Here is an 18,246-nt window from a genome sequence, read left to right as displayed (position 1 = left end):
TACTGTAGAAGAAAATCCATGAATTCTCCATGTTAGGAGTTTCTGGCCAGTAGGTACAGAAGTCACTTGCTAATGCCAAGTCATTCTCTCTCCAGTTTGCTGGTATTTGCAGTTGAGAACAGATGAGGAAAAAAAGGACTGACCCTCTCGGAGTAGTCTCCCTCTCAACACAGAGGCTTAAAATCAGCATCTTCACCATAGTAGTCTCAAATGAAAATAAAAACTAATTCTCAGACAGACACTGGGTACTAATCTAGATACTTTTAATATTTTTAATAATATATTTACCAATAAGTGCCTGCCCCTTGGGAAGTTAGATCCATTCCATCTACACCATAGCTATCATCATCCATAATCTTGGACAGACCAAAATCAGTGATTTTGATTTCTCCACATGCTGTTCCATCTACCAGAAGGATGTTTCCTAAATATAAAATACAAGATTCTTTTAAAGACACATATATAAAAAACATTATCTTTACTACTTTAACTTTTGGGAAGTAAAAATATATTTAAAATACTAGTAAATTTGATTCTACCAGTATTCCAATGAAATTTTAAAAACTAAACCAAAAAGCATGTTTTCAGATAACTTAATGAATAACTTTTAAAAACTATACCCTTCAGAACTTAAAAAAATTATTAGACACATTTCATTAATTACCTGGCTTAAGATCATAATGTATAATAGGGGGTTTGATCTCATTGAGATATCTTAGTGCATTTACAATCTGAATTACAATAGACCTAGCTTCTTTCTCTGACATTAATTTGTGTTGCTTCAGATAGAAATCCAAGTCATTGCCTTCACAGTATTCTAACACTGTACAAAACCTACAACAGAGAAGAAAAAAAGAATTAGACATAAATATTACCCAGTAGTTTCAGATTCACAAGGAGAAATGGAGAACATTTTATCATCATCACAGAATAGGGAAAGCAAAAGCAAACATATCTTTTCTTAAAAACTAAATCCTTATATTTATTCACTTACGTATCTGTATCCAAGGAGAAATAATCATAGAGTTTAACTATCCTGGGGTGATCCAGTTCTTTGTGTATTCTATACTCTCTGCAGGCATGTCTATGGGAAAAGAGTTGTATTAATTATCCATGACCATTCAGAAATTTTTCAACTTATAAAACCATAAAGTATTAATATTTACTTGTGGTAATTTTCTTTTTTCTCATCTCTCCAGCTTTTATTAAGCTGATGGATCTTCACAGCAGCATACCTTTGTTCATAAAGGTCAAAAGCCTAGGATTCAAAGCAAAAAAACAGTTATGAACAAAGACTAACTCAATAGTTGAAGAGATTTTTTTTTAGTGATAATTTTTGCAATAATATGGAATTAGAATAAACACCACAATTTTTAGTGATCATCTCTAAGACTATATATAGTTTAGTGACATTATCAGAAACGAGATACAAATTACATAGTGTAAATTTGAGAAAACTTTAATGTAAATTTTCATTCGATTTTTATAAATGCCAATATACTGAGTCAAGATAAAACAATAAAACTATTACTTGTTTTTAATATGGACCTGCTCCTCTATATTGGCAGTAGCAGTAAGCACCCAGGAAACCAAATGGCTATACTGTTTTGTGGATTGAAAAAAAACAAACCTTTTTAAATCTGTTTTTTCCTTCTCTTTTCACTTTTTTTTTGAAAAATAACAAGTTCCTAACAATTTTCCAATCGTTGAAAAAAAATTCTACACAGTTATTACAAAGCTGTTCAAACCCCATACTGGCCAGCCACCAAAAAAAAAAAAAAAAGGAAAAGAAAGAAAAGAAACAGTTCAAATCTATACAAAGCTACATAGAGTAGTATAATAAACCCTTATGTACCCATCATCCAGTTTCAAGAATTATCAATATTTTGCCCATTCTTGTTTCACCTATTTCCTGATCTCCATGCTTTTTTCCTGCTTATCTTGGAGTATTTTTAAAACAAATCCCAGATAATACATCATTTCACCTGTAAATTCTTCAGTATTTATCTCTACAAGATAATAATGACTTCAAAAAAACACATATATCATTATCACACCTAACTACATCAATAATTTCCTAATCTCATCTAATAACCAACCTGTCTTCAATTTTCCCCAGTTGTCTCAAAAAAATAATTTATACTTAATTTGTTCAAATCATCAGCCTATTTCTTAAATTAAAAAACCCAGAATGATCAGTATTTTAAGACTTCCTATGATTTATAAATGTTTTTTAAAAATACTGAATACCATTAAAGATAGATTTAATAATTTAGATTCTACTGTGATTTATAGACAAAGGTGACCCCTTTAAAAAAGACTTATAAGCTTACATATTTATTAGAAGATTCCCCAGTCCCGATTCCCCCCATCAATTTTAACTAAAAATAAGCAGAAGGCAAAAAACAGTACAGTTAAGTACCTGCTTTGTTACAAATTATAAAAGCATGAGATCAGTCAGAATGTACAATGTAGTAGTTAAGAATATTCTCTTTGGAGTCAGATGAACTTATTAGCTGAGTAACTTTATGCTAATACTCATCCTCTTTGAGCCTCAGTCTTATCTATAAAGTTGGGGTTGTTGAGAGAATTAAATAGGATTAAATAGGATATATAACATATGAAGTGTTTAATAAGGGATAAAAGTAAAAGGCAATCATAATAAAGGATATTCAAAGAAAAACTTTTAAGTATATTAGCAATAAAAAGTTAGAGTATATATTTATTACAACAAATTATAAATACATCTTTCTCCCAAGATTAGGTAAGAGGGGTTTCCATAAGGCTACTATAGAAATCACTCAGCAACTGATTCAAAATCCTTTACCTTGGTATAAGATAAAAGTCATTATTTCTTGACTTACAACTTGCTTTTTTTGTTTCCCAATGGATCTGCCAACCATGAAAAGAGCTTTGAAGAGGGTGGAGAGAACTGTTACTAGTATTTAGGTCAGCATAGAAAGTTCAAGTCACTGGGACCCAATCTGCATTTTCGAACTCCTGCGTAAGATTTTTCTTTGAAAGTCTTATCTTGGCTTCCGGTTAAGAAGGCAGAATAGATGGTCCCCAGTGTCACACTCTCCCATAAATCAACCAATTTACAACTATAAAAAAGCAACAACAGCCAAGCTGGGGCCACTAGAGCTCAGGGGAAGAGGAGGAGAGACCTACAGAGTGCATGAAGGTGGGAGAAGCCATGATCAGAGAAAAAAAACCACTCCGACCATTTTGTGCCGCAGTCACTTTAAGGCTGGAGCTGCTGGGCGCACAGAGGAGCAGGACCTGGCAAAAGCTGCAGCTGTGCCCTTTGGATGAAGTTGCTTGGAGGTGGCAGGGGGGAAGAGGGCTTTGGAGACCTCCAGGCCAGCAAGACCACTAACAGGACTCCTGTGAACTCACATAGGAGCACAGAGCCACAACAACTGAAAAAAGGAGCCACTTAAGAGGCCAGTGAGTCATCACAAGGGAGCGGTGCATGGCCCATCCCATGAAAAGTGTTGGCAGCATGGGCAGGTGGTCGGGGGAGATGGGCTCACCTGGGGAACAATAGGGCACAGCAAGGACAGCTGACCAGCACCCCAATCAGTGAAGGACCACTCAGAGGAGACTGGTCAGGAATACAGAATTGCATGGGGTGCAGTTTGATGAAAAGACTCAGGAACAGATCAGAGTTTCTACACAACCCAGGTGCACTGGGTCTCGGAAAGCTGGAAGTACCTATAAAGTCAACCATTAAAACTTGAACTGCACAAAAAGCCTTCCCTAGGGAATCAGCAGCAAAGCACCAATTTAGCTAATCCACACAGCTCAAGTACTGGTCCCCACAGGAAGTTCCCCCATTTTAGAAGTAAGTGAAGGACAAAAAATTAGTTGCAGCCCAGGCACGTCACCAGTACATCAGGGACTGCCCAGGGTCCTGAGGTATAGTTCCAGGAACCAGACCCTCTCCCCCACAATCAGGCAAACCACCAGCACCAAGGAGCATGCCAAAAACATCACCTCTGTGTGGGTTGCCCACCACATGCCACCACAATAACCATGGCTGCTGCAAAAGTGGGCCGGCCCGGTGGCGCACTGCTATAGTGCGCTGCTTGGGAAGCACGGCAGCGCTCCCGCCGAGGGTTCGGATCCCACATACAGACCAGTTCCCACTCACTGGCTGAGCGAGGCGCGGGAGCAACACCGAGGGTTGCGATCCCGTTGCTGGTCCTGGTGCAGTGCGGGGGCGACACTGAGGGTGGCGATCCGTTGCCGGACACGGAAAAAGACAAAAAGGAAAAAAAAAAAAAAAAAAAAGGGGCTATATGCCACAACTACCACGCAGATGGTCCACCAGCCATTGGAGTGTATTGATACAAGGAGAGTCACCAGCAGAGACCAAAGAAAAGAAGAGCATGTCTCTCTCCACAAAGCCCATTCCAGAGTGACAGAAGAAGCATCTGCTCTACAATAATACTAGGGCACCTGAACACACCTCTCAGCATTGGACAGATCATCTAGGCAACAAACCAACAGAGTAACCATTACTCCTTCAGAAGAACAGAAAAAATCTAGGGTTATCAGAGGTGGGAGTGGGGAGGGAGAGGGCAATAGGGAGAGACTGGACAAGGGGCATAAAGAATAAGTATGATTTGTAACAATATATATGCCAGTAATATTGATTTGATAAACATATGTCAATGTTGAACCCCCAAAATATGTATAATCAATTATGATTTTAAAAAAAAGTCCTATCTACGGAGCTAAATACAGTTGAAATATTATTGGGCAGTGGTAGAAGGCTGTCATGAAAGCTCATGACAGGCTCATAAGCTCAGCAACTTTTAGGCTGAGCCTGTGCTAACTGAACTTTTTGTGATTTTTATTTTATTATTTTTTTCATTTAATTTTTTTTGGTGGCTGGCTGGCTTTTCATGATTTTTTAGATCCAAGTTAGCTATTTTTAGATCCAAGGAAAACTACTGTGATCTTCTTTTCTACCTTGTGGCCTGGGTAAGCCTACTTCAACCATTAAGTGCTTGAGGATGAACTACCATTAGAATCAGAGAAATAGGAATCGGAAGACAGCTCAAACATTACTCTTGATGAGTGAAAAAGGTGATGCCGATGATGCTTATTGCTTCTCCCAAGTTAAAACAAACAGTTTTTGGTTGAACAAAGTTCAGAAGTGAAATTCTCTGAATCCAAATTCTGTAATTTTTCCCAGAGTCAGAACTAGAAACTAGGTTGTCTTCAGTAAACCAGAAAGGCATAGTTCTCATCTCACTGACTAGGGAGGATTTTCTAATAGTAAAAGTAAGCTGATAAGATTATTAAGTACCAATGTTATATGTGATTTACCTATGATACCTGTTAATCATTACAACAACCCTATAATGTAGGCATTGTTATTACTCCCAGGAGAAATGAGGCACAGGTTTAAGTAATATATTCAAGTTTACATACTTAGTAAACAGCAGTCAGGATTTAAACCCACTTGTCAGACTTCAGAATAAGAGCTCTTAATCCCTAGCTATACTAATACATAATGAAGCACAAAGTATCACAAGGCGTTTATAAAAGGCAGATCAAATATGATCTGAGGAGATGCAGAGGGTGAGGTCCTTCTAGAGAAACTGAAGTTTAAGGTGTGAATATGACCTTTAACACGACTTCATTCCAACCAAGAGCAAATGGGAAGCTACTGGGACTTTCAAGCTGGGAAGATGATCAGATTGCCTCTTATAAAAAGGTCACTGTAGCTGCAAAATACAAAATGAACTGGAGAAAATGCCCAAAAGACAGCAGTCAGTTAGGAGACTCTCAGTAAGAAACCTCGAACTAAGAGACAGTAGGGTCATCACTGACTTAGAAGAGCTTGATGACACTAACAACAGCAAACACAAGGGACTTGTAATATGTTCGGGGAGGGGAACTATAGAAAAGGAGGAGAAAAGGATGGTTTTTGTTTTGACTTGAGGGACCAGGCAGATGAATGGCAATACCATATACTGAAGCAGGGATTTTGAAGGAGAGGAAAATGATAACTTCTATTTCTGACATGAGTTTGCAGTGCCTATGAAGCATCCATATGATGTGAATAAATTAAATCATGTACACAAACAGGTGTGCAGCTCAGAAGGAAGGTGTGGGCTGGATATACAGTTGGTTGACTGTACTATGTGTATGTACTATGCCATTTTATATAAAGGACTTGAGCACACATAGGATTTGATATCTGCAGGGAGTCCTACAACCATTCCCCCTCATATAGTGAGTGACAACTGTATGTACCTGGGGGTGGAATCAAATAGATGAACTCAGTGAATAATAGGGGATAAAAATCTTCTAAAGGGAGAATACAGAATGATAAAAGAGACTGTACGAACTCCAATTAAAGGTTGGGCTGAAAGATAAAATGAAAAGGTGTTTAAAAAGGTATAAAATAGTGAACACTGTGAGTAAAACTGTCTACAGTTACACATATGAATTTGAGAAACGATGGCCTTAAAATAGGTAGAAATTTGGGTAAATTCAGTATATATTAAGACTTCAGACACATGGTTAAATTAAAGGGTACAATCTTTCCATAAAGGTACTATGCTATCTGCCTATCTTGATTCAAACAGTTATTATTTTTATCAAACTGGCTAATGGTGACTAGGTACCAATTATCAGAGAGAATGGGCAGGTGCAAGGATAGTCTTTAGACTCTGGAGATAACCAACTCTCTTTTTTTTTTTTGGTAATAAGAGTCAGGACACAAAATGAGTCCTAACATCAATAAATAAACGACAAATACTTCTTAACCACATACTCCTATATCTTTGCTATATTAGTGAGAAGAACAGAATAAAATTTACATTACCTTATACACTTCGCTAAAGCCACCTCTACCAAGGAGATGAAGTAATAAATATCTTTCATTTAACGTTGGATGATCTTTGAACCTTAAGAGTGGGGGATAAAACACTCAGGCACATTAAAAGACACACAAAAAAGTTTCTTCTACAAATTATGCCTTATTATTTTACTCAAAATCAAATATAGACTTAATAATTTAAGCTTTTCTTGATGAACTTATAGAGATTTCTTCTTAGTTTTAAAGTATACTGTAAAACTGTAACAATTTATTTTCATCGATCTAAATCATATCCACAAAGTTTGAACATAATTTTCAGAAAAGTTTTTTAAATTAGTTTTGCCCCATCTGCTTTATTAGAGTTTTTTTTTTTTTTTTTTCTTCGTGAGCGGCAACGGATCGCAACCCTCAGTGTCGCGCCCGTACCGGACCAGGACCGGCAACGGGATCGCAACCCTCGGTGTTGTGCCCGCACCTCGCTCAGCCAGTGAGCGGCTGGTCTGTATGTGGGATCCGAACCCTCGGCGGGAGCGCCGCTGCGCTCCCAAGCGGTGCACTGTAGCAGTGCGCCACCGGGCTGGCCCCTTTATTAGAGTTTTAATCTGAAAGAATTTAGGTTATTCTATAACTATATTATTTCAGAAATGACCTGTATATTGATAAATTACACATACATAGACCATCATGAATGGGCCTTCTTCTAAGCAAGATACTCATATTTCACAACAGAAATTGGCCACTTCCAATTCTGATACTCATACTAAGCGATGAAGCTTTAAATTACATGACTAGTCTTAAAATGTAAATAGACACCTTTCCTCGCTTTTAAACTGATTAATTCCAAGTAGTGCCTTGTTTAATTTTTATTTCTATCACCTTCATGAAGCTCCCCCTAGCCCGTGGATATTTTCTCTTTGAATTCCTTTAACATTTTCTATCTATGGTACTCATTGTGATAACCAGGAATTAAGAACAGAGACTATAACTTTTACTTCTTTTTTCATTTTTTCCCAAATACTTGCATAATGCTGACACATCACTTACTAAAATACCTTTAGGTGAAATAATTTCTCCTTCACTACTATAACATTAACTTTGGGATTCAGTCAACGAATATTTATTAAGTGCCTACCACATGAACACACTGATTTAGGCTCTGGGGATATTTCAAGAACAAAACTAAGTCTTTGCTCTCATGAAGCTTACATTCTAGTGGTAGGAGAGAGAGAATAAAAAACTGAAAATTAGGGCCAGCCCGGTGGCGCACTGGAGAGTGCGCTGTTGGGAGTGTGGCAGCGCTCCCGCCGAGGGTTCGGATCCCATGTGGAGACCGGTTCCAGCTCACTGGCTGAGCACAGTGTGGGCGCAACACCGAGGGTTGCGATCCCGTTACCGGTCAGTAAAAAAGACAAAAAGGAAAAAAAAAAAACTGAAAATTAAATTTATAATTCCAGATAGTGATACATACTATGAAAAGTACTATGAAAAAAATAAAGCAAGGTAAGGATCCTGAAAGAGGGAATAGGGTGAGGCAGGGACTGCTATTTTAGAGAGGGTGGCCTAAGGACAGCTCTCTAATGAACACGTGGAATGAAATGAGTAAGCCACTCAGATATTTAGAGGAGGAACACTTCAGGCAAAGGAAATGGCAAGCCCTGACGGGAATGTGCTCCACAAGTCCGAGGAGGCCAGCACATCTATGACATGTGAGGGGTGGATGAGAGAGACGTGATGGTGGAGATGACTGGGGACTAGATCATACAAGGCCTTCCAAACACTGTGAAGTACTCTGGATCTTTTCTAAGTGTGGTGAGATGCCCCAACAAAGAAATACTGTGTTTATGCTCTCCATGGAGGTAGTAACTTTTTAACAAATGAAACTGTGAAATACAATGACTTACTGTGAATTATCTTCATTGTTTATTCTTTTGAGCTCCCGTATGTGAAGATTTCTGACTCTTTCCAAACGTTCAAGTTCTGCCTGAATTTCTGCCTCTTCCTGAAAATGAAGAGAGGGGACTATAACAAGCTCAATTTATTTGCAATATAAAAAAGATATTTTTACCCATGCATCAATTTTTTACAGTGATAGGAAGAACAGTGCATTATAAAGTACCACTGAGTTAAAAGACCAAAGTGCTCTTTTCAATGCCTGAAAGATGCAAAGAGATAAGGCGAAAGCCTATTTCAAGAAACCTCCTCTACATAAAAATCTCTACCTAATGAGATGCTGGGCTTTATTCTATACAAGAAATCTATTTTTATAATGTCTATGCTGAAAGTGACTGCAAGGTAGTCTGAAACTGATTTATAACACAAAATGAGCTAAAAACATTTTTTTCTGGTCCACCCAAATTTCAATTTAAGAGGGAATAATTTACTAGTACAAAAACAAATAAAATAAAGATATTTTATAATAGCTAGAGGAAGAAAGCAAGAAGACAGAACCATTGTCTAGACTTTATAACATTTAGAATACAAATACACACACACACGCAATCTGACCACTCACTTTGGATAAATCTCACTGTAATCCTAAAAAGATATTAAAACCAAAAATGTATGGATTTCTATGATACATCCTCAGTTATCAGAGCAGAGACATAGGCAAATCCTAAAAAAATTTACTTTAACATCATTTAATATAAAAATTTTGATGTATTTTTCATCTCTTAAAATACATGATTTTTAGAACTTTTAAACTTGACACCAAAACAAACATACCATCCATGTCTCACACACACACCCCTTTGTCAATATAAACTTAAATATTACTTAAAGGATGGATAAGAATAAATATAAGCCAAATTTCAGTGGAAATTTCTAGAAACACCCAATTTTTGAATATTTTTGAATAAATATTTGTTGAATAAATATATAAATATAGATTACCTTGGCCTAAAAGTGTACCCACTACAATTATAAATCTAGACCACATGGAACAGAGATTATTTCTGAATATTGCATTTAAATATTTCTGTATCTCCTTAGCTCCTCTGCTTTTTCTCAGTGATTTATTCTTGATTCTAAAAAAAAAATCCTTGCCTCAAAATATTTAATAATTCTGAAATGTACTTTGAAAATATAATCATTTTATTCAAGGATAACAGAAGTATAAAGTCTATTATACCTGTACCAAAGTTTTATATTTTCATATATTTATAAATATTAAAAGGAATATTTGAACTATTATGAAGAAAAATTAAATCTTCAAGATTAAAAAACTAAACCTAAATATGTTATTTGCATTCCATTCCACTTGACCCTTAGGGAGGTTTTGTTTCATTTATTTATTTGTTTGGTGGCTGGCTGGTACAGGGATCCAAATCCTTCACCCTCAGAGTTATAATACTGCATTCTATATTTTTATTATTTTAAAATGAAATTCAACCACTGCTTGTTGCAGAGATTTTTATGTAGATTAGGCATTAGATGACAAATAGAAAATTTCAAACTAAATTTAAATGAAGATAAACCTTTCTGGAATTTTGGGGAGATTTTTCTAAAATAGATACACTAAACAGATTGTCTTAATTTAACTGAAAATTTTTCATTTAATATAGCTTCAGGAACAAATATTTCCAACTTTAATAAAAAAAGAAAATTGTGAGGTGACAGTCTAAGAAATTCAATAATCAAGGATTCATTATAAGGACAAAAAATAAGTTTTAAAGCTTTGCAACAAGAACTTGAAACACAGCTTAGTTGTCTTAATTTAGACATAAAAAGTAGAATAAGAAACTGGTGATACAGGTATGCCCAGGAGTGTGAAAGAATCTAAATTCATTTACAGTACCAGAATCTAGAAAGTGGTAATTTTTTCTCTTCATATTACTAAAGTTTGCTACTTTAAAATTTGCCATTAATTTGACATCACACGTGTAATGAAGCTTCTAAACATTCTGTGGATGGTGAAATTTTAAATAATCTAAAATTGTGAAAATCTTATTAGGATATCAGCTGAAATATTTGTTTTAACTTTTACTTGAGATAGTGGCATGGGGATACTATTTCAACAATTAATTTATAGAAGTTACATTTTATTGAGTCATAAACATGTAATTACAAGATTCAACTAGATTCTTGATGCACATAATTACATTTGTTTTATAATGTCCAAATGTCTATGTAATGGTAGTAATAAATGTCAAAATACTTATTAAAGAAATAAAATGTATGTCTGTGTCAGTAAATTAAAGCAAGCTTTTTTCCCCTCTATAAAACATGACAAACATGTGACATAAAATCTTACAAAAGTACAAGGAGGCTTCATTCAGTTTGAATAGTTAAGTTTACTGGAAAAAACAAAATGTCAGAAACACGAGAAAAAAAAAGCTGAACTCTAGGTATTTAAAGAGGAAATGTCAAGGGAAGGAACAATAACCGAGTCCTATACTTGGACAGACAAAAATCCACCACACTCAGTGAAATATATTTACATCTTCCATCTTGTAACTTAGTATTTCACTACATTTTGGACCTTAAAGCGACACATTTCTGGGGGAAAGATAATTTTACAACTCTAAGTTATTCTCTCAAATCCCACTGAGAAAAAAATACATACTGTTCTAAACTAAATGTTTGTGTTCTCCTAAAATTCAGATATTGAAGTAACATGGTATTTGGAGATGGAGCTTTTGGAGAGGTAATGAGGGTCAGATTAGGTTACGAGGGTAAGCCCTTATGAAGCGATTAGTGGCTTTGTAAAAAGAGATCTCCCTGCCCCCCAGGAAAACAGAGAAAAGGCCACATGAGGACAAAGCAAGAAGGTGACCATCCGCAAGCCAAGAAGAGAACCCTCAACAGAAAACAAACTCTGTCAGACCTGGATGCTGGACTTCTAGACTCCAGAACTATGAAAAAATTAATTTCTGTTGTTTAAGCCACCCAGTCTAGTATTTTGTTATAGCAGCTCAAGCAGCCTAATACACATAATTTTAGGCAAGTGCTAAGGTAGTACTACTGTCTAGTATTCTCCCCTCATAGAAAGGGGGAAGGCCCAGTTTTGGTCTGGCCCCAGTTACAATATTCTAGAATGCTGTAATCTCAGTAACTAATTTATCTTTGGTACAGATCATTTTAAAGATCTATCCTGTAGACTACATTCTCCTTCCTTGAGACTGACATTATCCTATGGGCCATCCTCAGAATTAATCTTTTTCAGAGGGTTCAGGAGGACTCACAACTGATTTGAATTCATCACAGAACAGAATCCTAAAACTCATAGCAAAGCTAGACCAGATTAGCAGAGTAAAAGAGAGACAATCGAACTAGCTAAATTGTGCTTAGTAAGAATACCAAGTTTCAATCCTGGATTCATCCACTAGATGAGCAGTTAATTAAAGCAGAGAAGATACATAAGAAACAAAGAGGAAACAGCATCTCTGGAAATGAAATGATCTCTGTAGGCAATTACAATGTAGAAGGGACATGAGTAAGAATAAATTGTTATTAAAAAGAGGGGTAGGTTTGGTGATCAAATGCACAATAAAAGGACATGGCTCTTTCTGTTTAAACAAAAAGATACAATGGACAATTTAACAGTACATACTACAGCTGTTACATACTACAGCTGTTTTAACAGCATTTTTAAATTAACTCTAATATTCTGAATTACTTATATAAATTACTTATATATATATACTTATATATATACTTATATAAATTACTTATATATATACTTATATACTCATGCAAGTATACAACAACAGATCTCAATGTTGCCTCTTCATTTAAGTAAACTGCAAAAAACACCGCCTTCCAACATTTTTTAATTTTAAAAAAATAACATGGAAGATAAATCCCACTGCAACTTAACCACGTCTTCAGCATAGAAATGCCTTATATTTGTAATCAAAATCTCTACTAGCAACTTAATATCCCCCTGCCTCAACTCTCTAAGCCAAAAGCAAGTTATAGCAATGTAGAATCTCTGTAAAATTCCAAGTTAAAAGTACTAGGTGAATATGTATTATTTTTGACCACTTCCTATAACAGAAATTTTTCTTTTTTTTTTTTTTTTTTCTTTTTAAAAGATGACCAGTAATGCGGTCTTAACCCTTGGCTTGGTGTTGTCAGCACCACGCTCAGCCAGTGAGCGAACCAGCCATCCTAAGCCAAAAGCAAGTTATAGCAATGTAGAATCTCTGTAAAATTCCAAGTTAAAAGTACTAGGTGAATATGTATTATTTTTGACCCCTTCCTATAACAGAAATTTTTCTTTTTTTTTTTTTTTTTCTTTATAAAAGATGACCAGTAATGCGGTCTTAACCCTTGGCTTGGTGTTGTCAGCACCACGCTCAGCCAGTGAGCGAACCAGCCATCCCTATATAGGATCTGAACCTGTGGCCTTGGTGTTGTCAGCACCGCACTCTCCCGAGTGAGCCACGGGCCAGCCCCTATGGCAATTTTTCAAAAGACAATTGTTAAAAGAAAGGTGGAGAGTGAAGGCATTAAAGCTATAAAGCTTCAAGTGTTACAGAATGCATTTTCACGAGTCAAACCAATATATTTTCTGAAAAAAATCAAACATAGTAAAGTTATTTAGCAAATGCTGAATGTGTGTTACCTATTATCCCCACCAAAAAACTCAATTTCCAAGAACTGCCTTTATAAAGCCAAGATAACATAAGAAGTACTTTGACATATCATTCTCAGCTTGCCTATAATCTACGAGCAATGGTAAGAGAAAAGAATTTCTGTCTGGTAAATTACATAAATGGGGGAAACAAAGAAAAGCATATAGCTTGGAATAATTTATTCACCACCACCACCACAACATTCCTCGGCTTAAGAAAAGTACTTCAGAGAAAGGTTTCAAAAAGTTTAAAACCAAATTCTCTTTAATATGAACAATATTAACCCCTTAAAGGTTAACATCTTTAAGTCCTCAAAAAACTAAGTTTTAATTTCATAAGCTATTTATAATGTCATTTAAAAAGTTAATCACCAGGAAAGTGAAAGGTGAAATTAATAAAAAGCACTATTAAAAGCTAATGGAAAGAAAGGGCAGAGCAGGGGAAAAAAAGAATTAAGGAGAAAATTACCAATTTACTACAAATTTATCCTTATTATATGTCACCAGATACTATTGCTTTCACATATCCTAAATGTGGATATGGGAGAGAAGAACCAATGGAAATATGAAGCAGCCAACAAACAAAAATCCACCTAGACAAAGCAGGTCTGAATTTATATCAATTTTGAAACTACAGCCCCATAATCATATTTTTGACTGAGTATGACTGTGTAGATTGGGGAGAGGGGTAGGAAGAGGAGGAGAAAAGACACAAATTATGATATTTTTGGAAGTTTTCTTTTCTAACTGTATAAATGCTTCCTCCACTCCCATCCCAATCACTAAACTGGTTATTACTGATGGGAACATATTATATCTTCCTGAGGTGTGTTTATCTAGCTTAAATAATTATCTAAGAAACTTTACTACTGTATTCATGTTTTCTGGATGTTTTCCTTTCTCCACATTTCATTTCCTTCTTTTTGGGGGGTAGGGAGGGAAGAGTGGTGGTTTATTCTCGCTTCAAATGTACAAGTACATACACTGAAACCCCTAACTGAGAATGCCTGTTAAAATAGGCAGGTTATGATTCTGTCAGTTCCTCCATTCTATTTAAACAAAACAAAACAAAAACCTATCTCCCCAAAAGGAAATAAATGTAAGAATTCAATTGATTGGCAACTTCTCAAAAAAAAAAAAAAAAAATTTACAGCTGCTGTATTATGGGGGTGAAATTCTTCAATGTTAAACACTAACCAAGGTGCTAACACCAAGCCCTAGCACATATATATACAATAGCCCTTCATACTGCAGCCCTTCTCCCAGCTTTCTGCTTCCTTTCAACGTTTTTCAGGATGTTGATGGATTCCACAGATTTTTAAAGTATGGAGAGACTTAACTTTCTATCCAGTAATGGGAAGAGCCTAATCTCCTAAACTCTCATTACGTAAATACATATGAATGGCATGGATTTATAATTCTGATTGGGAAGTGCCAGTGGCCAAGCAACTGTTTTCTCTTTTTTTGTGCAACAGTGATTTCTGGACTGAACTTACAAACCTGAATAAATTAAACACTACTTGAACTGATGGCTTACATGACTTCTTTTTTTTTTTCTCTCCCCCCCCCCCTTTTTTTTTTGGTCTTTTTTCGTGTCCGGCAACGGATCGCAACCCTCAGTGTCGCGCCCGTACCGGACCGGGATCGGCAACGGGATCGCAACCTTCGGTGCTGTGCCCGCACCTCGCTCAGCCAGTGAGAGGGAACCGGTCTGCATGTGGGATCCGAACCCCCAGTGGGAGCACTGCCGCACTCCCAAGTGGCGCACTGTAGCAGCGCGCCACCGGGCCGGCCCTTACATGACTTCTAAAGTTCTTTTCAGAATGCTTTTAATTCCATTACCTATATAACTGGATTAATATTAAACACTAAGGAAGCAAAGCACCTTTTATCTCCAAGTTTTCATTTTGGTACCTGAACATTATCTACTACCAGATTAAGGTGCATGATTATAAATAAGGGAAAACAGAGCCAGGAATATTTCGAGGTCCATATGAGAGTAGAAGTTAGAACATAAACACTAAGAGTTTTCCCATCTACAGCTAGTTCCATGTTCTCTCAGCACGGTTATTTTTTGTAGACTACACTCACTTTTAAAAGGAAAGCAGTAGTAAGGACAAAGTGTCAAGTACAGAATTCCAACTCTTCTTAACACCTTTCTTGCCCACTCTTCATGGGCTTAATCATGGTTTTTTTTTTTTTTTTTCTAGTCACGTGCATTTCACCAGAATTCCACTGAAAACTACTGCCTACCTAAGTAGCATCTTGTGTTATGTTCTACAGAAACATAATGTACAATGTGGTTGACTTTAATTGAGATAATTCCCAAAAGATTTCTTCTAGTAATGGCCATAAATGTAAAGGTGAACACACAGATTTAAAGATTAAGCCCTCTAGCATGGTATTGCTCATTATTTTCATCCAAACCTAAAGTGACAAGAGAAGTCACATATGCAAACTCATTCGTTGTGGTCATTCTGAAGGTTTGATAAATCGGATGACAAAATGGTACTTTAGAAAAAAAGATCAAAGGGTATATCAAACTTCAAGAATATCTGGGGTCAATTCACCTAAAACCAACGCCCTGTATTCTCCACTGTTCAAAAGGCTTGTAGACAATCCATTGTCTTCCATTTCAACTAGTTGCATGGTCCACAGTGAAGGAGTGAGAAAAGAGCTGTGTACTTGTTCTTGACCTGTAAAGATTTCATCATGGAAGATTAATACTGATGCTGCTGCTGCCTGTTACTGGTTGTTTCTCTTTGCAGGTGCCAATATCGGTCAGAGAACAGGATTTCAGTGGCAGAGTTGTTGCTATACTGTTATCTCTTCAGAACGGAGGCACAAGGAGAGATGAATGCCACATCGCAAGGAGCAAAGGAGAGAGAGAGAAAGAAATGGTGTCAGGTGGCATGTTGGATGTGATTTTTGTTTTAGTAGAGATTGAGATGACTGTAAACTGCTTAGCTGATTTCTTCGGTCTGTAAAGATACATTTGTGTTGGTGCTGATGACTCTTGACTAATCCTGTTTCAATTACAAATTGTTATGTTTTTCCAATAAAACTTTTCGCACTTATATTCAGGGCTTATAAATCAAATAAACACATTCTCTCTTACACACACACACACACACACCCAAAACACACACATTAGAGCCAATCCTTTTTTTTTTTTTTTCCTTTTTGTCTTTTTTCGTGACCGGCAACAGACCGCAACCCTCAGTATCGCACCCGTACCGGACCGGGACCGGCAACGGGATCACAACCCTCGGTGTCGCGCCCTCACCTCGCTCAGCCAGTGAGCAGCCGGTCTGTATGTGGGATCCGAACCCTTGGAGGGAGCGCCGCCACGCTCCCAAGCGGCGCACTGTAGCAGTGCGCCACCGGGCTGGCCCAGAGCCAATCCTTTTTACACTATTTAATAATCCATACCAAGATGTCAAACTTTCTATATGCATTCTTTCCAACTAATCAAATATTTAAAATCAAGAAGGCGATGAAATTTGAAGCCTAGAAAGTAAAAAGCTACACATGACCACATGCTGTTCATATCACAAACGTGAGTAACAGTAGTGTGAAAACAAGTAATTGGTCCTAATAACCTCCAAAATTCTTATTTCCTCATCAGTTTGAAGTATTATAATTGGAAACTTGTATGTTTTTAAAAATATAATGACTATGCAGAGAATCTATTACAAAGAAGTTGGTTTTCCAGCGTTTTGGGTTTTTTTAAGTTACATGTGTTTAGTAACAATCTTTGAAAGCACATCCACAGTTTCTTCAACTCCAAAATAATGATCTGACTATACAAAACAACCTAGCAGACCTCCTCAAATCACAAAGATAAAGTGTTTTCTCACAACCAGAATTTACCAAAGACTGGTATCAAGTCAGGATCAACCATAAAAACAAACTGGTACAATGGTTTGTTAGTTTGTTTGTGGAATATACTATTCCACATGGGGTACAGGTATATAAAATAGGATCATTAGTTGCTTTGTCTCAAAGAAATGACTTTTTAAAGATAGGAAATTATTCACTTCGCAACTAAATGTTTCTAATAAGTGATAATTGGGGAATTTATACATAATTACTGGTAACGAAATTACGTTAAAATTTTGAAATAGTTTCAGGAATATTTTATATAGTCTCCATATATTTTATTATATAGTTCTATTCTGTTTCATTCTGTGAAATCCTTAAGATATAAAAAAAATTATTTGAGAATATTTATACTTTTTGCAGAAAATGTGCTTTCTGTGTTGATCTTTAAAAATAAATTTAGAGTTAAAATCAGTACATTAGTTAAAATAAAGAAATATTCTAGCTGATACAATAGTCACTAACATAACTCCCAAGAAAGTATGTGAGAAGAATGTGTGTGAAAAACAACTTAAAACTTCTCTCCTTTTATATCTATAATGAAAATGAAATAGCTTGTTTCCAAGAAAACTTAAGGAAGAGCAAACATTCCCCCTACTCTCAGAGAGATGCAACAGAAGCTACAAATGAATTTACTCTTCTGAATACAAAGAATCAACTTGCTCTTCACATACAACAAAAGAATTCTAGGTATAAAGCAGGATATAGCCATTGAAAAGGGAGTGAGAAAAGATTCAAGTTCTGGCTTTGTCACCTACTATCTGTGACATTACGTCAGACAGAGCATATTCAGAAGATCCTGGCATTCAAAAGTTTTAATGTTCACTCAAGAATGGTTAAAACTTCAAAGTCTATAAAAAGTAGTGTGTAATTCTCTTGAAATGGGAATTTGAATCATGTCTGTATCAGGCATGGTATGAAAATAGATCACTTGGTGAATGAATAA

The 18,246-nt window shown here is 36.1% G+C and overlaps 1 protein-coding gene across 1 annotated transcript in view; it reads right to left on the bottom strand.

Moving 5' to 3' along the window:
* Positions 1-241: 241 nt before the first annotated feature.
* LOC103585031 (serine/threonine-protein kinase tousled-like 1) overlaps positions 242-18,246 on the bottom strand; it is a 70,747-nt gene continuing 52,742 nt past the window's right edge. Inside the window, exons 13-18 of the mRNA XM_008565892.1 lie at positions 8,743-8,840; positions 6,848-6,929; positions 1,167-1,258; positions 995-1,084; positions 665-834; positions 242-424 (exon numbers count right to left, since the gene is read on the bottom strand). Of these exons, the coding sequence (XP_008564114.1) occupies positions 285-424; positions 665-834; positions 995-1,084; positions 1,167-1,258; positions 6,848-6,929; positions 8,743-8,840 (672 nt within the window). The 3' untranslated portion in view covers positions 242-284. The remainder of the gene's footprint in view (positions 425-664; positions 835-994; positions 1,085-1,166; positions 1,259-6,847; positions 6,930-8,742; positions 8,841-18,246) is intronic.

This window comes from Galeopterus variegatus, unplaced genomic scaffold (assembly GCF_000696425.1).
Source record: "Galeopterus variegatus unplaced genomic scaffold, G_variegatus-3.0.2 Scaffold211, whole genome shotgun sequence".
NCBI classification, from domain to species: Eukaryota; Metazoa; Chordata; class Mammalia; order Dermoptera; family Cynocephalidae; genus Galeopterus; species Galeopterus variegatus.
The sequence above is the reverse complement of the archived record's forward strand: the minus strand, read 5'-3'. Positions and strand labels throughout refer to the sequence as shown.